General features: G+C 38.2%; 1 protein-coding gene across 8 annotated transcripts in view; it reads left to right on the top strand.

Annotated features, from left to right (window-relative positions):
• The window catches only part of ATG4A (autophagy related 4A cysteine peptidase), a 62591-nt gene that overhangs the window by 14879 nt on the left and 23146 nt on the right, over positions 1 to 24566 (top strand). For 4 of the 8 annotated variants that reach the window (XM_037744951.1, XM_037744954.1, XM_037744953.1 and 1 more), the window contains exons 2-3: positions 23475 to 23585; positions 24182 to 24485. Coding sequence is in view for 2 of the 8 variants with exons in the window: in XM_017546473.2 (XP_017401962.1) it covers positions 23475 to 23585 (111 nt within the window). In the remaining 6 variants the exon portion in view is untranslated. The remainder of the gene's footprint in view (positions 1 to 23474; positions 23586 to 24181; positions 24486 to 24566) is intronic. The other 4 variants (XM_017546473.2, XM_017546475.2, XM_017546477.2 and 1 more) reach the window with 1 other exon arrangement.

The raw sequence follows: 24566 nt of genomic DNA on the forward strand, positions 1-24566 counted from the left end.
AGACAGAGTTTCTCTCTTGTCGCCCAGGCTGGAGTGCAATGGTGCAATCTTGGCTCAGTGCAACCTCTGCCTCCAGGGGTCAAGAAATTCTCCTGCCTCAGCCTCCCAAGTAGCTGGGATTTCAGGTGCCCGCCACCATGCCCGGCTAATTTTTGTATTTTTAGTAGAGATGGGGTTTCGCCATGTTGGCTAGGCTGGTCTTGAACTTCGGACCACAGGTGATCTACACACTTTGGTCTCCCAAAGTACTGGGATTACAGGCATGAGCTGCCACACCCGGCCAATTTTTATATTTTTGTTTTTTAACTTCTATACTAAAATTAAAAATTATTTACTCACCACTATTACAGTGTTACAGTATTCTGTATTTTTCTACATATTTAGCTTTACCAGTAAGATTTATGCTTTCACGTTGCTGTTGAGCATCTTATTATTTCAACTCAAAGGTCTCTCTTTAGCATTTCTTGTCAGGCAGTTGTAGTGGTGAAGAAATTCTTCAGCTTTTGTTCATGTGGGAAAGTTTTTATTTCTCCTTTATTTTTGAAGGATAATTTTATGTAATATTCCTGGTAGTCAGGTTTTTTTTTTTCTTTCAGCACTTTGATTATTCCATTCCCTTCTGTCCTGCAACGTTTCTGGTGAGAAACTCACAGATAATCTTGTGGTGAATTCCTTGTGCATGATGAGCTGCTTTTCTTTTGCTGCTTTTAAAATTCTCCTTAGACTTTTGACAATCTGATTATAATATTTCTCACTGTGGATTTCTTTGGGTTCATCCTACATGGAGTCTGTTGGGCTTCTTAAATCTAGGTGTCCATTTCCTTTCCGAGATTTGACACAGGGAAACATGCTCACCAGTCAGCTCAGCTAGAGATTCTGGGGGCCTTTGAAACCTTTTTGGAGGATACATGACTTCTCTGGGCATGTGTAGGTCACTTCTCAATTAGAAGCTTACGAGTTTCTTTTATAGAAGCTTATAATCACTTGCTCCCTCTGTTGTCTACGACACTGCAAGTTTTCTGGTTCTATAGAAATCAGCCTCCTCTCTTTTTGTTCTCAGTAGTCATCAGGTATCTAATGTGTGTTAGCTTCTTTAAGTCAGTGCCCCAAGTCAGGTGAGACCTATACTAGTACTTTAGGCAGCCTGATGAAAAGTCAAAATGCTGATGAACATTCTACTTGTTTCCCTCCCTCCTGAGGAAGAAGCCTTAAGTTGTGTATCTCCTCCCAACTGTACTGACCTGTGCTGGCCAGAGCAGGTCACCCAACACCTTCCTTTGTTCTTAGCAGCCTCAAGGCAGCCAAAGTTTTGTCAGTACGTCCAGTGGGGCAAAATAGAAACCACTTCTTGGTTCCATGAGCAGCCCTCCAAAAAGACAGAACATTGAAAACTTTCTACAGTCTTTGTTTTCTCCCCTGAAATTGAAGGCTGGAATGTTGTTTTTTGGTGCTGAGCTGTGCCAACTTGGGAGAGGGGCTGATGCACATAAGGTGAGATTGTCCTTCCTACTGATTTTAATGTGGTTGTTCTTGACTTTGTGTTGCCTTACCTAGGGTATGCAATTTCTTAACTGACTTCTGGAATTCTCATAAAAGTATTTTACTCAATATATCATTGTTAAATTGGTCTTCCTGTAGGGGAACAAGGGCCGAAACTTCCTATTCTGCCATCTTGCTCCTATGTTACATATTTCAATATGTTGTATTTTCATTTTCATTCCATTCTATGTATTTTTTTTTTTTAACTTCCCTAAGACTTCCTCTTTGACCAAAGGATTGTTTAGAGGTGTGTTGTTTAATTTCCAATTGTTTGGAAACTTTCTTGTTTTCTTTCTTGTTATTGAGTTCTAGTTTGATTCCATTATAGTTAGATAAATACTTTGCTATAAAAACCTTACTTCCCTTTAAGTCTCTTTACTTTTCCCCATCTATAGTATAGTTTTCTTAAATATTTCTTCTGTATATTTTTAGAATCACATCAGAAAAATGTTATGATTTTTGCTTTAGCTCTCAAATATAATTTAGAAAACTGAAAAAAGAAGCAAAGTCTGTTGTATTTGGTAATATTTTTTACTCTTTCTATTTTTTTCCTTCCTTCATGATATTCAAAGAGTCCTTCTTTTATCTTTCCTTTCCAATTCACAAATGTCCTTTAGCTATCCGTTTCTTTACGTATGTCTGCTGGCAACAAATTCTTAGTGTTTCTTTGCCTGAGAGTGTCTTGATTTTCCCCTAAGGGATATTTTCACTGGATATGCAAATTTGGATTGATAGTTTCTTTCTCTTAGCACTTGAAAAATGTGCCATTTCCCTTTGGACTCCATGGTTCCTGTTAATAAATCTGCTCTCATTAAAAGTGCCTTTTTTCTGTAAGTACGGTATTTCTTTTCTCTCACTGCTTTCAAGATTTTTTTCTTTTTCTTTAGCTTTCAGGAGTTTGATTATGATGTGTCTTACTGTGGAATTCTTTGGATTTATCTTATTGGGTTTGTACAGCTTCTTGAATCCATAGGTTTATGTCTTTTGCCAAATTGGGGAGATTTTTGTATTAATTAGCTTGATTTAACCATTCCACAATGTATACACATATCAAAATGTCATGTTGTGTAACATAAATAGATACAATTTTATTTGTCAATTAACAAAATTAATTAATTGATTTTTAAATATTTAGGAGATTTTCACCTTTTTTAAAAAAATACTTTTTAGCCCCACACTGTTTCTCTTCTCCTCCTGGAACTCAGATGATATGAATGTGTAATGTATCGTTAGAGTCCCATGTGTCCCTGAAGCTCTGTTTACTTTTTTCAGTTTATTTTCTCTCTGTTGTTCAGATTGAATAAGTTCTATTGTTCTGTGATAAGTTTACTGATTCTTTTTTCAGTCTCCTTTTTCCTATTCAGCCCATTCAGTGAGTATTTCATTTTGGTGATTGTGTTTTACAGGTCGAAAGCTTGCATTTGCTCCTCCTTTATGTCTTTTATTTCTATGCTGAGACTTTCTTTTTATAAAAATATTTGTTTGCAGCATGTTTGTAATTGCTTGTTGAAACCTTTTTAAGATGACTGATTTAAAATCCTTGTTAGATTAATTCCAATCTATGTCATATCAACGTTGGTGTCTGTTGAATCTCTTTTCTCATTCAAGTTGAGATGTACCTGGTTCCTTTTATCATGAGTGATTTTCTATTGTATCTTGGACATTTTATGAGACTCTGGATTTTATTTTAATCTTCTGTTTTAGTAGGCCTACTTTGACATCATTCTGGTGGGGGAATGGGAGCACAGTTTTATTACTCAGGTAGAGGTGGGAGTCAAGTTTCCTTACTCACCACCCATTGATACCCAGGATAGGGGTAGGGATGCCATTATTACTAGGTAGGAGTGGAATTTCAGGATCCTCACTAGGCCTCCACTATCACCACTGACGCCTCCTGAGGCATCCACTGATAGGCTTCCACAACCATCATATGCTGGAGTACTTATTACTGCCTGGCAGGGATGAAAGTCCCAGATCTCCATTCAGTCATTTCTGAAACCACCTCAGGGAGAAGGGGATGTGTGACTACTTAAAACCAGTTGAAGCTAGAAATCTAGGCTCCTTACTTGATTTCTGCTGAGGGGAGTGGAGACAGGAGTGTAGTTTTTTTTCTGTGGTGTTTGCCTTGGGTAGGGAAATTATTATCTAAAAGTTTTCTGTCTTTCTAGGCTACCCCCTTTCTGTTCCTTTGGCTAGAGATAGCCAGATTTTTGAGGCACTTTTAAAAAAAATTTTGCACCCATTGACATTGCTGGGTTGCTAGCTTCTCCATCACCAGGTCCAGGATACATTACTCAAAAACAAATCCAGGGAGAAAATATTTGGAAATCATACATCTGTTAAGGGGTTAATATTCAGAATATATAAAGAACAACAAAAAAATTAAATAACCTGATTAAAAATGGGCAAATAATTGAATAGATAATTATCTAAAGATGATATACAAATGGCCAAAAAGCATATAAAAAGATGATCAACATCATTAATTTTCAGAGAAATGCAAATCAAAATTATAATCAGGTATCACCTCACACTCATTAGGATGACTATAGAAAATAATAAGGGTTGATAAGGATATGGAGAAATTAGAACCCCTGGGCACCACTGGTGAGATTGTAAAATGGTACAAGTGCTATGGAAAACAGTCTGGTGATTTCTAAAGAAATTGAAAATAGAACTGCCATATGATCCAGCAATCTCACTTGTGGATATATATCCAAAGGTACTGAAAGCAGGGTCTCAAAGAGATATTGCACACCCATGCTCATAGCAGCAATATTTTAAATAGCCAAGAAGTAGAAGTGACCCAAATATCTATTGATAGATAAATGGATAAAGAAAAAATATATATCTCAGTCACAAAAAGGCAAATACTGTGTGATTCCACTTATATAAGGTATCTAAAGTAGTCAAATTAATAGAAAGATAAAATAGAAGGCTAGTTGCCAGGGATTAGGGGTAAGAGGAAATGGGAAGTTGTAGTTTAATGGGTATAGAGTTTCATATTTGTAAGATAAAAGAGTTCTAGAGATCTGTTTCACAACAATGTGAATATACTTAACACTACTAAACTGTACACTTAAAAATAATCAAGAGGATAAAATTTATGGTTTATATTTTTCACCACAATAAAAAAAAGCTAAAAATAAAGAAGTATACTAATGAAGGTAGTGATCACAGTTATTTTTCCCATTCCTAACTAAATTTTTACTAGGAGAAAGTCTATAACTAACTCAATATCCATATTTTCATTAAGTTACCACTTCTATATTCTGGTTCCAAGAAAAGATAGAACAGATGCACTTTCCCCTATTTATCTCTCTATCTAAAAACACAGGACATTGTAAATACATAAATATATACATATCTCATACATCTCTGACAGGTAAATAGAAGGCAGGTGACTTTTTCTATTCCTGGTGGCTAGGAATCTCAAGATCCAAGTAACAATAGTTTCTCCCATTCTGGAAGTTGCCTTTTCACTCTGTTGGTTGGATCCTTTGATGCACAAAAGATCTTAAGTTTGATAGTGTCCCATTTGTCTATTTTTGTTCTTGTTGCCTGTGTTTTTGATGTCATATCCAAGAAATTATCACCAAGTCCAATATCATGAAGCTTTTCTCATATGTGTTCTTCTAGGTATTTTACAGTTTTAGGTCTTATGTTTAGGTCTTTAATCTATATTTAGTTAATTTTTGTATATGGTATATGCTAAGGGTCCAACTTCATACTTTTGTGTCTGGATATCCAATGTCTCCAAAATCATTTGTTAAAGAGATCGTTCTTTCCCCATTGAATGGTCTTGGCACCTTGTTGAAGATCATTTGAATATGATAGGGTTTATATATGTGACTTTTCTATTCTGAGACATTGATCATCACCTTCAGGGGTCTGTCCTGCAAACCCTGACTCCACAATCGATGAATAAAAACACATGAACACAGAGTACAGTGAACAAATGGGCTAGAGAGGTAATCAGTTGCTCTCAGAGGGTGATTTCAGCTACCTGACCCCCACTAGTTCTCCTTCCTCACATTTTTTCAGTATAGATTTGACAACAAAGGCTTTGAGTAAACACACTTGAGGATAATTAACATGGCTAAGAGAGTAGTTCTTGGAAAGATTAAAGGTCCGGTACCGATGCCCAGGACAAACACCATTAAAGAATAATTTCTCTGGCTGACCTCCCTGCCTCCAGAGGGCCATCCAGCTCAAAGGTTACATGAGTAAACAAGCTAGTTAGAGTAGAGACAAAGGAATGTGGGATAAACAGACTTAACTGGGGAAGCTTCTATTATCCCTAATTTTTACCCTATGACCTAATGCCCTAAGGTAAGAACTGGCCACCTTCAGCCTGTTTCATTATTACAAGTTATGAAGAACTTTCAGCCTTCCAAAAGGTTTGAGACTGTATCTTATAACTTTCCTTAATATTTCCCTTAATATTTTGCCAACCACCCTGAAAGAATCCCAAGGCTATTTCATTGAACTATGTGTCTGCCTTTATGCCAGTACTATACATTTTGGTTACTGTAACTTTATAATTCTTTTGAAATTGGGAAGTTTGAGTACTCCAACATAGTTCTTCTTTTTCAAAATTGTTTTAGCATTTCAGGGTCTCTTGAAATTTCATATGAATTTTACTTTTCTTAAATTTTTGTTTTATTTACTAATTGACACACAGAATAATTGTACATATTTATGGGATACATAGTGATTTTTTTAAAAAACATGCGTAGTGATCTGAGGCCAGGCATGGTGGCTCAGACCTGTAATCACAGCACTTTGGGAGGCTGAGGCAGGGGCGGATCACAGGAGTTTGAGAGTAGTCTAGGCAACATGACAAAATCCTGTCTCTACAAAAAAAAAATAGCTGGGTGTGGTGGTGGGTGTCTGTAGTTCCAGCTACTTGAGAAGCTGACCCAAGAGGATCACTTAAGCCTAGAAAGTGGAGGGTGCAGTGAGCCGAGATCATACCACTGTACTCCAGCCTGGGTGACACAATGAGACCCTGTCTCAAGAAAAACAAAAAATGTATAGTGATCAGCTCAGGGTAATTAGCATATCTACCATCTGAAATATTTATAATTTATTTGTGCTGGGAACATTCAATATCTTCCTTCTAGCTATTTGAAACTATATTGTTAACTATAGTCATCTTCCAATGGTACAGAATGTTAGAACTTACTTCCCTATTTAGGTATAATTTTGTATCATTTAACACAGCTCTCCCTCTTCCTTATCACTATACTCCTTAGCCTCTAGTATTCTCTGTTCTATTTTTTACTTCCATGAGATTAACTTTTTTCGACTTTCACATATGAGTGAGAACATGTAGTATTTAACTTTCTGTTTTTGGATTATTTAGTATGCATTTTTTCTATTTATGCAAAGATGTGAGGATTATGATAGGGATTGTGTTGAATCTGCATATTGCTTTGAGTAGTATGAACATCATAACAATATGAAGTCTTCCAGTCCGTCTCTTCATTTATTTCTGTCTTCTTTAATTTCTTTCAGCAATCATTTGTAGTTTCTCATTGGTATACTTAGGTGTTTTTGAGACAGGATCTTGCTCTGTCACCCAGGCTGGAGCTCAGTGGTGCCATCACAGCTCATTGGAGCCTTGACTTTCCAGGTTCAAGTGATCCTCCCACCTCAGCTTCCCAAGTAGCTTGGACCACAGGCACATGTCACCACACCCGACTCATTTTAAAATATTTTGTAGAGACAGGGTCTCCCTGTGTTGCTGAAACTGGTCCCAGACTCCTGGGCTCAAGCACTCCCACCTCAACTTCCCAAAATGTTGGGATTACAGGTGTGAGCCATCATGCCTGGCTCTCATTGGTATCCTATATATTGAAGTTGACTATAATGTAAAGATTCTTTGCTAAAGCTTGCTTTTCCAATAATTTCAGGTTACAGAACTATGATTGGGGTACTTTTCATTGGTCCCACAAATTCCTTGCTGCTTGGCAAAATTGCTATCCATGGCAGAGGCTCTGCTTATTCATACATTAAGCCTTGGCTGGCTCCTTTATACTGCAATAGAATGGGACCAGAGTCTGCTTCCCATCTTTTTCTTTATTCATTATCATGAAATTTTCCTAAAGACTAGTTGCTTTCAGTGACTCTTAACTTGAGGCCCTGGCAGTACTGCCTAAGTGTTACAATCAAGAAAGGCAGCACCAGGCTTTGGATGAAGAAACTCAAATTAAACCCAACTCTGAGCCCTGCTTCCTCCATGAAACCTTCTCTGACTATGCTTACCCATGTTTATCTTCCTTTTCTGGCCTCCTGCAATACTTGCCTCTACTGTGCAAGCCAACACTCATTGTGTCTCACCAAGTAGAGTAAAACCTCGGTTACTTGACTCTTTCTGGGAAAATGGCTTTATTTTTTTTTAGAGTTGTATTTTCACTGAGTATATTTTATTTTATTTTTATTTTTTAAACATTCTTAAACAATTATTTTAAAAAATAGAAACATGGTCTTGCTTTGTTGCCCAGGTTGGTCTCAAACTCCTGGCCTCAAGCGATCCTCACGCCTTGGCCTCCCAAAGTGCTAGGATTACAGTGAGCCACCACGCCTGGACCTATTCATTTTTAATAATTTTTTCAAGAGAAAATGAGGAAGAAGCCAAAGCAGAAACCCCTGATAAACCCATCAGATCTCATGAGAGTTATTCACTCTCACCAGAATAGCATGGAAAAGACCAGCCCCCATGATTCAATTACCTCCCACTGGGTCCCTACCACAACACATGGGAATTCTGGGAGATACAATTCAAGTTGAGATTTGGGTGAGGATACAGCGAAGCCATATAGGTATACCACATGGGTGTTGCAGATGCAATTCAAAGTTCTAGATTAGAGATCTAAACCTAGAACTTTGGCTAGAGATGCATCTAAAAGTCATAATTGGGAAAAGCAAGGAAGGATGTTATTAATTGTACTTCTCTTTACATGTCTATTTTTAGTGCTTATTATAATGGCATTATTTTGACTTCTGAGAGATGTTAGAATTTGAGTATACTTGCTGATCCTGACTATTTGGTGAAAGCTAGATGTGAAACTGGAATACAAGCTTTGAGATTAAAGTACATTTTTTATTGGCTACACCCAGGCACATGCTCTTATTAAACAGTTAGTTTGGGGCATATTAACATTTCTTGAAAGTTTACAAAGCATTTTCATATTCATTTTTTCATTTGATCCCCACTACAGCCCTGTGGAGAAGGTATTATCTTCATTTTATGGCTGAGGAAAAGAAATCCTAAAGAGCTTAAAAGTCTGGCCCAAAATGACTTTGCAGTAAAAGGTAGAGCAGAAATAGAACTCAGCTCTCCTAATTCACAGGCCAGCATTCTGGTATTCTACAGCATTCTAGTCTCCTATGCTTTCTTTCAATAAGATTTGGGGGAAAAGCTTGTTATAAAATAAACTTAGGCACATTAAATTTTTAAAGAGTTTATTTGAGCAGACAGTAATTTATAAACTGGGTAGTACCAAACCACAAGTGGTTTGGCTCCACAGTAGGGATGCGAAGGAAAAACTTATAAGATTCTTGCAGAAATAAGACAAATAAACTATTTGACTGGTTAAAATGAAAAATCCCTAGAGGTTAGTTATTGGTTTCCAGTTGGTTAAAATTAGGTTTCATTTTACTATTTACAATGAGTTGAGTATTGGTTGGCTCAAGTAGGAACTAAAGGCACTGGAGTCATCTCAGCCTAATGAACTCCTAATTCATATTTTTTTTAAATTTTACTTTAAGTTCTGGGGTACATGTGCAGATCTTACAGGATTGTTACATAGATATACACATGCCATGGTGGTTTGCTGCCTCCATCCCCCAGTCACCTGCATTAGGTATTTCTCCTAATTATCCCTCCCCAATCTCCCCACCCTCTGCTATCTCTCCCCTATCCCCCTACCCCAACAGGCCCCAGTATGTGATATTCCCCTCCCCATGTCCATGTGTTCTCATTGTTCAACACCCACCTATGAGTGAGAACATGTGGTGTTTGCTTTTCTGTTCTTGTGTCAGTTGGGTAAGAATGATGGTTTCCAGATTCATCCATGTCCCTGCAAAGGTCATGAACTCATCCTTTTTTATGGCTGCATAGTATTCCATGGTATATATGTGCCACATTTTCTTTATCCAGTCTATCTTTCATGGGCATTTGGGTTGGTTCCAGGTCTTTCCTATTGTAAACAGTGCTGCAGTGAACATACCTGTGCATGTGTCTTTATAATAGAATGATTTATAATCCTTTCAGTATATAACCAGTAATGGGTCAAATGGTATTTCTATTTCTAGATCCTTGAGGAATTTCCACACCGTCTTCCACAATGGTTGAATTAATTTACACTCCCACCAACAGTGTAAAAGTGTTCCTATTTCTCCACATCCTCTCCAGCATCTGTTGTCTCCAGATTCTTTAATGATCGCCATTCTAACTGGCGTGATATGGTATCTCGATGTGGTTTTGATTTGCATTTCTCTAATGACCAGTGATGATGAGCATTTTTTCATAAGTTTGTTGGCCACATAAATGTCTTCTTTTGAAAAGTGTCCATTCATATCTTTCACCGACTTTTTGATGGGTTTGTTTTTTTCTTGTATATTTGTTTCAGTTCTTTGTAGATTCTGGATATTAGCCCTTTGTCAGATGGGTAGCTCGCAAAAATTTTTCTTCCCATTCTATTGGTTGCTGGTTCACTCTAATGATCGTTTCTTTTGCTGTGCAGAAGCTCTTAAGTTTAATTCTATCCCATTTGTCTATTTTGGCTTTTGTTGCCATTGCTTTTGGCGTTTTAGTCATGAAGTCCTTGCCCATGTCTATGTCCTGAATGGTGTGGCCTAGGTTTTCTTCTAGGGTTTGTATGGTGTTAGGTCTTAGGTTTAAATATTTAATCCATCTGGAGTTAATTTTTGTATAAGGTATAATGAAGGGGTCCAGTTTCTGCTTTCTGCACGTGGCTAGTCAGTTTTCCCAACACCATTTGTTAAACAGGGAATCCTTTACCCATTGTTTGTTTTTGTCTTGTTTGTCAAAGATCAGATGGTTGTAGATGTGTGGCATTACTTCTGAGGCCTCTGTTCTGTTCCATTGGTCTATATGTCTGTTTTCAGAACCATGCCGTTTTGATTACTGTAGGCTTGTAGTATAGTTTGAAGTCAGGTAGCTTGATGCCTCCAGCTTTGTTCTTTTTTGCTTAGGATTGTCTTGGCTATGCAGGCCCTCTTTTGGTTCCATATGAAGTTTAAAGTGTTTTTTTCCAGTTCTGTGAAAAAGGTCAATGGTAGCTTGATGGGGATAGCGTTGAATTCATAAATTACTTTGGGCAGTATGTCCATTTTCACAATATTGATTCTTCCTAACCATGAGCATGGAATGTTTTTTCATCTGTTATTTCCTTGAGCAGTGGTTTGTAGTTCTCCTTGAAGAGGTCCTTCATGTCCTTTGTTAGTTGTATTCCTAGGTATTTTATCCTCTTTGTAGCAATTGTGAATAGGAGTTCGCTCATGATTTGGCTCTCTGTTTGTCTGTTATTGGTGTATAGGAATGCTTGTGATTTTTGCACATTGATTTTGTATCCTGAGACTTTGCTGAAGTTGCTTATCATCTTAAGGCAATTTTGGGCTGAGACGATGGGGTCTACTAAATATACAATCATGCCGTCTGCAAATGGAGACCATTTGACTTTCTCTTGTCCTAATTGAATACCCTTTATTTCTTTTTCTTTCCTGATTGCTCTGGCTAGAACTTCCAATACTATGTTGTGTAGGAATGGTGAGAGAGGGCACCCTTGTCTAGTGTCAGTTTTCAAAGGGAATGCTTCCAGTGTTTGCCCATTCAGTATGATATTGGCTGTGGGTTTGCCATAAATAGCTTTTCTTATTTTGAGATACATTCCATCGATACCTAGTTTATTAAGTGTTTTTTAGCATAAAGGGCTGTTGAATTTTGTCAAAGGCCTTTTCTGCATCTATTGAGATAATCATGTGGTTTTTGTCTTTGGTTCTGTTTATGTGATGGATTATGTTTATAGATTTTTTTTAACAGACTCAATGTTTTATGTGATGAAGATCATCTAATGCTATAGTAGAAAAGAACAATTAATGAATTGGTAAATTTGTAGTTACAGCAAAGGTAGCATTCTGCAATGCTATAAATGGAAAAATCTAATAAGTTAGCCTTATAGATAATATTTGAGGCCCCTAACTGCCTGCATTTAGATTTGGTGTGTGTGTGCATGTGTGCATATATGTATGTGTGTGTGTGTGTGTGTGTGTGTGTGTGTGTGTAGTGAGGGGTGGGATAAGTTCAGAACTATATCTCTACTTCTGATAAAGAAAGAATAGATTGTGGTTAGTATAATTTTGATCTATATTGCCAGTCTATACCAGAAATAAATCTAGTATAGAGACTTACCATTTTTTTTTCTTTAATGAAGGTATTCTTACAGGCAGTAAAATGCACAAATTTTAAATGCATAGTTCAATAAAATTTTTTGTATGTGTTAACTCCACACTGATCAAAGTTATAGACATTTCTGGTCCCTCAGAAGGTTCTCTTTTGCCTCCTCCCAGGTAATACCACCTCCCAAATGTAACACCTATTCTGACCACTGTCATCATAGATTCATTTTGCCTGGTTTCAAACTTTATATAAATTGAGTCATACTGTATCTACTATTTTGCATCTGGCTTCTTTTGTTTAAAATGATATCTGTGAGATTCAGTTCTTTTCCATTGCTATACAGCATTCCAAAGTATGGTACACCACAAAGTTTTTAATCCATTTCCCTGTTGATGGACATTTGGGTTGTTTCTAGGTTTTTTAAAATCATGAATAAAAATTGCTATGGACATCTTATCTCTTGGTGGACATAAGCACTCATTTTTCTTGAATATAAATCTAGAAGTAGAGTCACTAAGGTAGGTACAATAAAAAACATTTTAACTTAGAAAGTTATTAATGAAGGAACTGATGGCTAAGCATCTTAGAAAACCCACTTTATGAAGAGCCACTGTTGGAGATGAAAATGGGTTTGTATTTTGTTTAGCAGATCAAGATTCCCTGTCTGTTAGACATTAGAGAGTATTTTTGCTTCAGGCAGTGGGGTGGATCTTTCACATTTGTGAGTAGATATTTATTTTCCTGATGTCTGGTACATACAGTGAACATCAGGGATGAGGAGCCATTTAATTGCAAGGTGTATCTTTTTTGGATGGGCAATGTAGCTCAAATGATCTTAAAATAACATTGGAAAATCAGATTCACTTTACAGAGATGTGCCTTAGGATTAACTTGGAATACGTCTTTTGTTTTGAAAGCGAAGGTACATGTGTAATTTTATGTAATCGAAAAACTTAACTCTGGCAGTATAATTTTACATTACTTCTAAGGTAAAGAATTTTTAAACATCACATGTCTGCTGGCAACATTTACTAATGAAGTGTGATGTTGAAAGGGTATGGGGAAAATTCCTGTGGTATGGGAAGAGGGTGAGGTTGTTGTAAACCCAGGAGAAAACTGGGAAAGTTGTCCAAAGAGTACTCTTTCTGGAAAAGAGTCTGTACTTCTCCGCTGCTGTTGTAACACTTCACATGCTGTGAGATAGAGAACCACCTTAATTAACATCCTCCTCGACAAAGAGAGTCACTTCTGGTCTTTGTTTCTTTAACAGAATTTAATTTGATGATGAATGTTCAAAGAGCTAGGATTTGTTTTCTAGGTGACTAGTTGGCACCCCACTTCTATTCTGCAAATTGCAGGATACCCAGACTGGACTTTGGGTGTATCAGAAACCCTTTAGGAGCCCCATGAAGCCTGGCTTAAGTCCAGAATTCTGACCAAGGCTGCCAAGGCCAGCATCTCCTGGCTTCACCTTCCTCTCCAGACTCAACTCTTGCCAGTCCCCGTACAGCGTCACTAATTCCACAGTCTCTTAGCCTTCTGTGTTTGGTACAAGCTTTCTCTGTCTGGAATGTACTTCAATTTGCTTAACTCTCACTCATTTTGTAAGGTTGAGTGCTGCCATTAGCTTTCTTTCCACAGCCTCCTTTGTGCCTCAGACTGGCTTAGATGACCCTCTTCTATTCTTCCTTAGCCCCCTGTACAGATACTCATCACATACTGCATCTTTCTTCTCAAAGGACTCAGAATTACTAAAATATGTTGCTACCCCTAAGGCCTAGCACAGTGCTGGTTACATGATAGGCACTCATTAAAGGATTGTCAAATTGACATTTGGATGGATGGACATATAAACCAGCTTTTAGGCTTTTTTTTTTTTCTCTCTACCCATTCATTCAATAAATGTTAAACCTTAGGAAAGGACTTATTGCAAGGCACTATGACAAGAGCTGTAGAGGATAGAGAGATGAATGCTACATCGACTGAGACTTTAATTAGTTCATTTCAATAGCAGAGAGATAACATGTCCACAAATAACAATAATCTGAAGTACCAATTTCTCAGTGTCATAAAAGAGGTATAAATAAAGGACTACCGATGTTCAGAAGGAGCAAATACTCCTTGTTGGGAAAACTGAGGAAGAAAGATTCATCACGAAAGGAGCATTTGAGGTGGGATTTAAGGGCAAGTAAAACATGAATGAGCAAAGATAGGATCTCCTCCATATTATGTTTTATTTTGGCTGAAAAGAGTAGATATTATGAAGGAGTAATTAGTAGTGGGAAACAACTGGAAATGTAGGAAGTTGGCCTTATTAGAGAGGGCTTTAAGTGCCATGTTGATGAGTTTGTATTTGATTCCTGTCAGGTGGACCAGTCTTGGAAGCCCATGGAAGATTTTTAGCATTTGTGTCAACAGCAGAGAGATCTGTTAACATTAGTCTGACAATGACATATTTTAGTAAATCATTATTAACTAAATAATTGCTAAGCCAATAGTTTTGGTGAGTAGTGTGGAAAAACCCTAAGGCATTTAGCTCTTTTACCTTTTTGCACCTGTCTTTTCTCACTGGAAATCTAGATGAGGTAACAGATCATATGACCAATTAATTCTGAAAAATGAAAATTAAAATTGACAGGGGAAAGAAACTACCAAGACAGAAGTGCCTCATAATAATGCATAGACATATATAGTGTTGTTTGCGAAGGAACCATGTCCAAAACATTTCTTTCAGCTCTCTGGAAAAGTCTGGACATAGTATATGAATTATATTGTTAATATTTATTCCTCTGGGAGTAGTTTAGATCACTTCCAGTTAAACATAACTATAATCTTCTAACCTCAGACTGTCTGCTCTTATTGTCCCCTATAAACAGCAGGTACTGCATTGTCAGTTTGTTTTATAGTGTGTTATATAACCAGAGCATCTGGTTTCTTGCCACCGTAGGCCAGGTCTTCAACACTTTATGCCTGGATTGATGCAACAAATTTCTCATTGTTCTTCTTGTCTCCTGTGCCTGGAGTCCAGCTTTTTTCATAACAGCAATGTATAGGGGGAAGAATACTAGATGGAGAGTAATATTAACTGGCTTTGAATCTTGATTATCCTGCTCACTAGCTGTATGATCTTGGGCAAATTACATCACCTCTCTGAGACTCAGTTCCCTCAACTCTAAAATGGAGGTAATGGTCCCTGCCCTGTCCCTCTCAAGGAGCTGTCTCCAGAATCATGTGAAAGTGCTCTGAAAACTGTCAATAGCTTTACCAAGAGTTGGACTCCACTGGCTGGCTTTATACCTTCCAGAATCTAGTCCCATGCCAACTCTCTCATCTCATTTCTCAATATGCCACAGAATCTACCCCACTCTCCAATTCCTGTAAATGTATTGTGTTCCCCTCATCTGGAACATTCTCCCCTCTTGTCTCTGGTCATCCAAATTAAAGGAATGATTTAAAGACCAGTCCAAATCCTACTGCCTCCTTAAAATCTTCCCTGATGACTCCAGTGCTCCTCAATTTTGTCCTTTTGTGCATTTTGACAGCACTTAGTTATTAAAACTTGCCTGTACATTACTCTTTATTATTAGTTCTGTCTTTTACATAAGGTTCCTATCTTTAATTCAATTATGATATTATGATGCCTTCGCTGGTTCATTTAATATCCAGTGAATGTTTATGAGGATGCTTCCTTTGTATTCCTCACAGAACCAAGTTTGAAACTTAACAAATAATTGGTTCATTTATTTAGAGGTTCACATACAGACTCTCTTAAGAGAGACAAGTGAACACATCTCTTCCTAGGGCTCGCGGTACTCCTCCTAACAACCCAACTGGCCTCCACCTACTACAGAACCATAGAAAAATCCTTATAATAAAACTGTCCAGTAAAACTTTCTGAGATTCTGAAACTGTTCTGTATCTGTGCTATCCAATATGGTAACCACCAACCACACATAGCTATTGAGTACTTGAAATGTGGCTAGTGTGACTGAGGAACTGAATTTTTGTCTTTAATTTTAATTAATTTAAACAGCTGCATGTGACTAGTGGCAACCGTATTGGACAGTTTAGGTCTGGACCTGTGGCTTTCTAGCTTTTTTCTTTTATCATAACAACACAATGAGAAATATATTTTACATTGCAGCCTAGTTTTTATACACACAAACAAGTTTCATGAAACAATACTTATTATCTGCAATACACTGATCTTTTCTATTCAATTTCATTTTTTAAAAATGCTGATTACATCCTATACAGATTTCACAAACCACTGATAAATTAGGATATGCTGTTTGAAAAACACATTGCTCATTTTATAGATGGAGAATCTGAGGCCCAGAGAAGTGCAGTAGATTTTCTAAGGTCATATATTAAGTGGCACGGTAGGACTAGAACATAAATTTTGGGGTTCCTAGAATAGAGCTATTTCCAAGAGGGATAAAGGCGTTTCCTCCTCGTCCCTTTCCTTTTCATCCTTCTCCTCACCATGCTAGATACTAGTGAAAAATAAGTTGACACACTATTCATTTCGACTAAATATTTTCATGGTGTCTTGATTCCTAAATGAGCCATGAGCTCAGTATTTGAGTATTGCTGCTTTTTAGTTTGGTTTACTGTCCAAAATCAAAGATACAGTACCATGGAAGCTTACTTTTAACCCACTGCATGACTTGGCAGTGGCAGTAATGTGAAACGGTCCTCCTTGGGAATTCAGTCATGCTTTCCTCCAGTTACCCAGTAACAACTGACTAGCAGGTTGATTCTAAAGAACAAAACCTGTTGAAGAATTAAGGTGATTCTCACCTCACTTTGTGAAAAAGGTGCCTCAAGTCTTGAATTATATCGCCAATCAAGTATTTTTCTTCATCAGTATTTCCAGTGTGCTACCCTTTCTGTATGCCTTATCAACAAAAATGATAGCCTTTACAAAGTAAAGGTGCTGGCATCTTCTGAGCAGCACCTTGTTATCACAGAGGCATTTAGACTCGCCTCTCAAAGCTAGTCTTTTTATTCTTCTGGAAATGGAGTCTATCAAAAAAGAGCAGAGCTATCCTAGCAAAGGCAAAAGGAGGCAGCAGTTCTGAGATGCAGTTGTGTATGTGTTAGGTACATTCCTGACCAGTTTGTATATAGGAAACTCATTTCCCCATGGACGTTTCCAAATGCATTTCAGTCAGCAAACAGCAGGCAGCAATTTATCACTAAGTGAAAACAACAAGAAAAAATACACTTAAAAAGGGAATAAGCTTTTCAAAAGCATCACTTCAAAGAAAACATAGAAATAGCCCAATTTTGCATTACATTTGTCAGTGGGATTACCATTATGTCAGTAGGATGAATTTACTGAAATCTCTAAGAAATGTCATATTTTGTGGGGCCAAATTATCTATGGCCTGATTAATTTTTTACTTGAAAACCAGAGTCTTATCACTTAACAATTGTCCCTTGCTAACTAGACTGGTTACTTGGCTGACTTGCCCTAAAATGTATCAAGTGCAGCCTCCTCTGCTCCACTACTGCTGACACCAGTCAGTTAAATAGAATCTCATAAAGTCCTCTCTAGCTAAATGATAACTCTTTGGTTAAGATTCTCTAATGTAAGTTTGAAAATTACACTGTTGTCTTAGGAAATCAGAGTTTATACCAGTCTATAGAGAAGTCATTCATGTCTTTTGCATTATTTGACAACCTAACATTGGTAGAATGTGATTTGCTGAGTAAGTTCAAGAAAACTTGCTGTTTTGATTGTGAAAATCCACTTGGAATGCTAAGAATTGTTGCCCAATCTTCTGTTTTCTAAGTTCTTGGTTGTCAGAAAAGCAGGTCATAGGGAGGAAGACAAATGAAGATGGGACAGGAACTGTGCACAGGTGAGCAGTGGCTGGGGACGAACAGGGGAGTAAGTGAACTGAGGGGGAAGGGGATGCAGGTATGTTGCAGGCTGGGCCAGATCCATGGTCTTCTAGCTGTCTTGTTGCTTTCCTAGGCCCTGCTAATTAACCCGCCATCTACCATGTCTTTCTTCAAAAGCACTGTGCATCTTGACTTTCCCTTCACTGTTTTTTAAACCTCTTCCTGCAAATCCATTGAGTCCAACAGATTCTGGCTAAACCAAACGTATTATCTCCCTACCCACCCCCATGGTTTCCTGCCACCATTTTATCACCCATACTTGAAAACTGCGAGTTATTTTTGACTCTCTTTCTCTCACTGTCCCCTGCCCCACCCTACACTCAGTTGCCTGCCAAGTCCTTTTGGTGTTCCCTCAGGTAGGAATTTCCTCCCTTCCCCCTTACCACTTATATCTTATTTCCATTAAGGCTCAGTTTTGATGCCACCTTTTCTAGGTTGTAGAAAGCCTATCCGCCCCTAGTTGGAATTAATTACTGTATTTATTTCCTTTTCTTTCCCTGTCTTCCACATCACTTTCCTTTCACTTATTGCACTTCTGTTAGTTGTTTCCAGACCTAGCCTCTCCACTAGATTAAAAGGCTTTTGGAGGATGGAGACTGTATCTCACTGATGTTTTACCTTCTATACTTAACATATAGTAGGTACTCTGTAAAGTTTAAGGAATGAAATATGAATGAATATTTAGCCATGACCATACCTATCCCCCATGGATGTTGTTCCAAGTTTTTGAAGATGTGATTTGACAGTATGTTAAATATGTATGCATTGCTGAGAAGGCTGTTTTAGCAACAGCAGTGTCCTGGCATACTGTTAGAATTGAAAGACCTACAAGGAGGTTATGCTATATGTCAGGCCCCTCCTGGCCCTGAGATCCTATGGCCTTTTAATTTCACTTTAGAGAGTTTGTGGTGCTGCTTTCTTTGGCACAGCTCCACAGAATCTAGGATAAATTGACTGAAATCCATGTCATGAGGTATAAGTGTTTTTGTTAAGCCTTGTCAGAAAATTTGTTTTTCAAAGTGATTTTCTCATTTATATGCAATTTTCCAAAATAACCCTTAAAAATGTAGTCAATTGCCGGAAACCATATTATTAAAGTAAGACATCAGCAAAAATGGCAGAGTAAGAACCTCTGAAAATTCCCTCCATAATAACAATGAAAAAACTGGCAGAAATAGAATCAACTTTTTCAGAATTCTAGAAATGAACTAAAGGCTTGCAGCAATCCAGGGAACATTTATTCAAGAAAAATGGCTGCATGTTGATAAGAACAGTGAGCTTTCTGGTATTAATATTTTCATTCACCATTTCTCATCCCTTTCTCTCTGGCTCTGCAGTAGCCTTCAAAATCAATAGCCTGCAATCACAGGGAAAACCAGCAGCCTGGCAGCCACCAGAGGAGATAGAATAGGGTTGGAACTCCTTTAGAGTCTCATTTCTAGAGAATTGTCATTATTAAATCTGTCTGGAGTTCCCTCAGAAGACCCCTACTTGTAAGACTGTATTTATTTGGCCTGACACAGAGCTACAGAAAGCCTTTTCCCTAGGGTCTTGCTTTTGGAAAACGATTAGAGGCAATCAATTAACTTGCTCAGCTGCCTGAAGCAATGGATAACATTTCTAGCTAACCACAAAGCTTCAAAGAAAAAGCTGGGGAATGAGATTCCTGGAGCTTTGGAAAGCTTGGGCATATTCCTGGGAATCTACAAGACCACATGTGTGCATAGAGCTGTGCACATGCTTGGGAAAGACCTCATTAGGTCCTAGGCTGTCACTCTAGCTGATCCTGAGCTCTGCATAAGCAGAAAGTGAGGACAAAGGCAGTTATCAACTGTATGGCTGAGTGTTGAAGACATGCCCCAACATGTACACAGAGCCTCTTGGCCAAGACTGGGAGGCTTTTTGATTCCAGGAATTTAAGGAAATCTTTGTCTAATTATGAGCTGGCCACTAAGCTAACCCAGCAGAGACTTCAGTACAATAATTATTATTAAAGTCAAGTGGAACAGGGTGAAGCCTGTTGTCCCTGAGACCTTCTAAAAACTAATTCTTGGTCCACCAGGTTATAAATTTGTAGCTCTGCCTATATAGTCCCTATCTCTTTAAACAGACTGAAAAGGTAGGGAACTCATATCAGCCTGATATCTGGTTTGTTTATTTTTAAAGGCAAGACAAAGGTAGTTTGTGAAAAATTTAAAACACACGTATTGCTATTAATCAGAAGTAATTATATTGGAAATGATATTTCACTTCTGTATTCATCCACTTTGCAGATTGCTTTTTCATCTGTCTGAGTTCACCCTGTGTAGGACCTGTTCCTCTTTCCTCTCTAGACCCCCATGTACATAATCTTCCCATGTCACTGCTTTTTGCTTCTGTTAATTTCGTTTTCTGTTCTTTCATTTGTTCCATACATGTAGCCTTGATTCAGGGATGGCTGTAGCCTGACATACTGCATTCAGGGTGTCTATGTTCTAAGAGAAGAATCAAGAAATATAGAGACTTGTAATGACCTTCTTGCTGGCTTAGCTAGGCCTGAGAGGGAGTGAGGTGCAAGAGTAAAATTCTTTGGCTGCCATTTTGATCAGAGCCATCTCGAATGAAGCAGGGCAGTTGTCACAGGCTTTAAAGGGCTTTGCTAATTAGACCAGATAACTGGCCAATGACTCACTGAGACAGGGTTGGCGATAGAGAAATGGTTTTCTTTGACCAGTACTAAAAAAAGACCCAAGGCTTATATGCATACATGCTGTACATTTATCCAATGCCACCCCTCCTCACCCCCACCAAGACAATGTCAGAGAGGTTGCCCTTTTCCCACACTCTACTCAAGTTACTTATTTTCTGATTTTCTTTCTCTGTTTAGGCTACACTGGATGTTCACTTAAAATGGATTTCTCCTGCCTGTGAGGGGTAGAGGGTAGGGTGGGGAGGTACACAGTGTGATTTGCTTTGCCTCAGTCCACCACCTTCTGGGGATCACCTGACCTGGATGATCATTTTTAGCCTGGTATTTCCTGGGCATGGGCCAGGGGCTAAGGCCAGCAGCAGAGAGGCTAAGATGGCACAGGCTCCCTGGCAGATTTGGTAGTGATGAATTTTCACTGGGGAACAAAATGGCTGTTTCTAGCTTCTTTTGACTTGAAACACTGCAGAGACTATCATCTTAATAATTAAAATATGTTGAGGAGAAAGGCTAACCCTGAATGACTGGAATTCTGTAAGATATTTTATGAAAGGTAATATCCCTGGTTAGCTGTGTTTCTAAAAGGGCTTTGTACAAATTATAATTTCAACTTCCAGCAAAATATTTACTTGATCAGAAGAGACTCATTTATATTTAGGAGCATTTATTTGTATGAAAACAACATACCCATGCCTTAGAAAACAAAAACAAAACAAAATAAAGTAATTTATCCTTTTAAATGAGTTAGACATATCCCACAATGCCATTTGTAGAGGAAACTCTACCCATAGGGCTCTTAGGGATTTCTTTTAGAGAATCTCTGCAGCTACTTGTAGTTATACAAATGGGCCCCTACTTTCTCTGTGCTCCCCTCTCCATAGGGGCTGAGGAGCCCCCACGAGCTGAGAGATGTGTGTTTGGGTATATTAGCTTTGAACTTGAAATATATTTTCTCATAGAAATAGCACCATAAATGATGAAATAGACTATCAATTTAAATTTTCTAGTTACAGATTAAAATAGGTTTTGTGAGCTGGCTTAGAAATATATTTACTGTTTAAAATATAATTTCTCTCAGAAAATTATTATTTTTTATTTATTTTTTTGAAGAAACGGGGTCTCACTGTGTTGGCCAGGGTGGTATTGAACTGCTGACCTCAAGCAATCCTCTCACCTCGGCCTTTCAAAGTGTTGGGATTGCAGGCATGAGCCACCATGCCTGGCCTCTCTCAGAATGTTAGTTATGAAGAACTTTGGAGATGAGACCCCTTCATAAGTCAATCTTGAGTGTTTTAACAGACCTTTTCCCCACAGGGGGTACAAAAGTGAATTTGAATTTTAACTCCTCCCATATTGCATGGTCATAACTTTGAAAAGCATGGCCTGTGAACTAATGAGGTTTAGTTATATTTTGGGGGATACTTTATGTTCAGAGATAACCACAGTTGTATGAGATAGGAAAAAACAAACTGTTTTCTACTCTGACACTCACCACTCAATTCTTCTGATACTACATTCCATGCTATTCTCCAGCAGACACCAATAGTGTGTCCTATAATTTAATTTAATTCTGACAATACCTATCTGGAGTTAGAGTAAGATTCCATAGGCTGACAGCTCAGTCTTACAAGGCTGCTCCCACTTCAGATACCAGTAATAAGTTCCAGCTATATGTGCTTCTGACTGACAAGCTATAAATTGGGGTTCCCGTGACCCCCTTCTCATGTTCCATAATTTGCTAGGATGACTCACAGAACTCAGGGAAACACTTTGTTATGATTACCCATTTGTTATAAAAAACATCACAAAGCGTATAGATGGACAGCCAGATGGAAGAGATGCATAGGGCAAGGCATGTGGAAAGGGGCAGAGAGCAACCATGCCCTCTTTAGGCACACCAACCTCCAGACACCTCCATATACTCAGCAACCCAGAAGTTCTCCAAATCTCACAGTCCAGGGATTTTTATGAAGGATTGATCATGTAGGAATGATCAATTTTTGATTCAGTCTCCACTCTTCCCAAAGGATGGGGGTTGAGACTGAAAGTTCCAAGCATTCTAATCATGGCTTGGTCTTTCTGGTAATAAGCCTCCATCCAGAAACCCACCAAGAGATACCTCATTAGAACAGAAGATGCTCTTATCACCCAGGAAATTCATTAGGAGCTCTGTGTCTGGAACCAGGGAGAAAGGCCAAATTTCAGAACAAAAGATGCATATAGCATCCGTATCACCATAACAAGAGTTTTAGGAGCTCCGTGCCAGAAAACAGGGATAGAAACTAAAATATGTATTTCTTATTATATCTTAATAGTCATCTCTGAATACCAAGAACAAATTATATTTACCATCAACTTCAAGAGCTTTCTTTGCAGAAGCCATATGTGAATATAATGGCAAATAAAAATACTATGAAAACATCTGGTCTTCCAGCTAAAATATTACCATATTCACAGTTGTACAAACATTCAGGCTTGTCAGAGTACCTTCAAGCCACTGGCCACTAGAACCCTCCCAATACAAACCTCATGATATTCCCTGTGACATGGGCAGGAGTTAGGTATGCAGCTATTATAGCACCTCAATACACTCAGACTAGGGGAAGCTCGATAATTGGCTATTTACAAAGAAGACCTCATGGTATAAACTGTTTTGAAGTAACTGTGGCCAAATGATTTTTTAGAGATGGTGTTACCTGGAGAAAGGGAAGGTCAAAAGAGATGTTCAAGAGGAAATCCTTCAGCTAAAGGATTTTGAGGTCTTGTGAGTGTCTTTGTTGCTTAAGGAAAAGGAATTGCTTCCATTAGATTCAAGCTGCTGAACTTTCACCTTCAGGACAAAGGTAATAGTCAACCACAGAGCCCCTTCTATTAAATTTTGCTTAAGTTTCTTTCCTTTTCTTTCAGTTTTATCTAAGTATGAAAACCAGATTACTATTTTCACTGAGTACCTAGAAGAATATCCAAATACAGATGAGCTGGTATGGATCTTAGGGAAGCAGCATCTCCTTAAAACAGGTAAGATTTGGTAGCATTTGTCTGTAAGAACCCAGATGAAGTGGGCATCTGAGGTTCAGTGTTTGTACTTTCTCTCCTTGGGTTGGCAGAGCATTGCCTTGCTCAGTGTTAATGCTAGTATGAGGTAGATTTACCCCGTAGTCAACGGAGCTTAAGCCTCAGGACTTTTGCTTGGACAGGCCCCTTCCAAGGCCCCAGTAGTATGTTTACATGGTTGTATGTGTTTGCACAGTTTGCGCAAGTAATATATTTTTATTCATTTCCATAAATAGAATCCCCAAATTCTAGAAACTTTGAGTTTCAAAAAACACTGACCTGCTCCTGGTATCACTAACCAGTCTCTAGCCTTTTCTGACTGGGCTACATATTTATTATTCTCACATGCTTGTCTGGCTAGATAAAAACACCTAGGGGCTTCTAGACAACCCATAGAGCTCAGAAACAATATCAGACCTATGAAGTTTTTCTAATGTTTTAGATCTTTTGTTGACTATAACACTGTCTCAGTTTTTTCTGATTTTGTATGGAACTTTTAGCCACTGCAGCTAGGTGGAAAGAAGGCTTGAATTTTCATCCTTACCATTACATTCTTATAGATTGGGAAAGAAAGACCTTTTAACTTGAAGCTGCTAACAACCCAGCACCCAAATAAAGCCAGAGCTTGGAAAGAGGCAGTTTTGAGATTTGTATCTTTCTGAGGAGACATCCTCTTCAGAGGCCCTCGCTTAGTGTGGAGGAAGGAACAGGAAGAGGCTGATGAAAAGGCAGGAGAAGAAGTTAGGCATTGTCCAGCTCCTCCTGAGCCTGGCTTCATTATTTTGATTGGAGAATTGTGAACAGTAAAGAGAGCCTGGAGCTAGTGATTAGGAGGCCTTTTGTATTCAGACTCTTCTAACTCAGGTAAGTCACTTTATTTTTCTGGATCTTAACTTTTTTCACTGGTACTTAAAATGATGGGATTGGAGGGGATCTCTTCTAATT

The sequence above is a fragment of the Cebus imitator genome, unplaced genomic scaffold, assembly GCF_001604975.1.
Source record: "Cebus imitator isolate Cc_AM_T3 unplaced genomic scaffold, Cebus_imitator-1.0 Scaffold189, whole genome shotgun sequence".
Lineage (NCBI taxonomy): Eukaryota > Metazoa > Chordata > Mammalia > Primates > Cebidae > Cebus > Cebus imitator.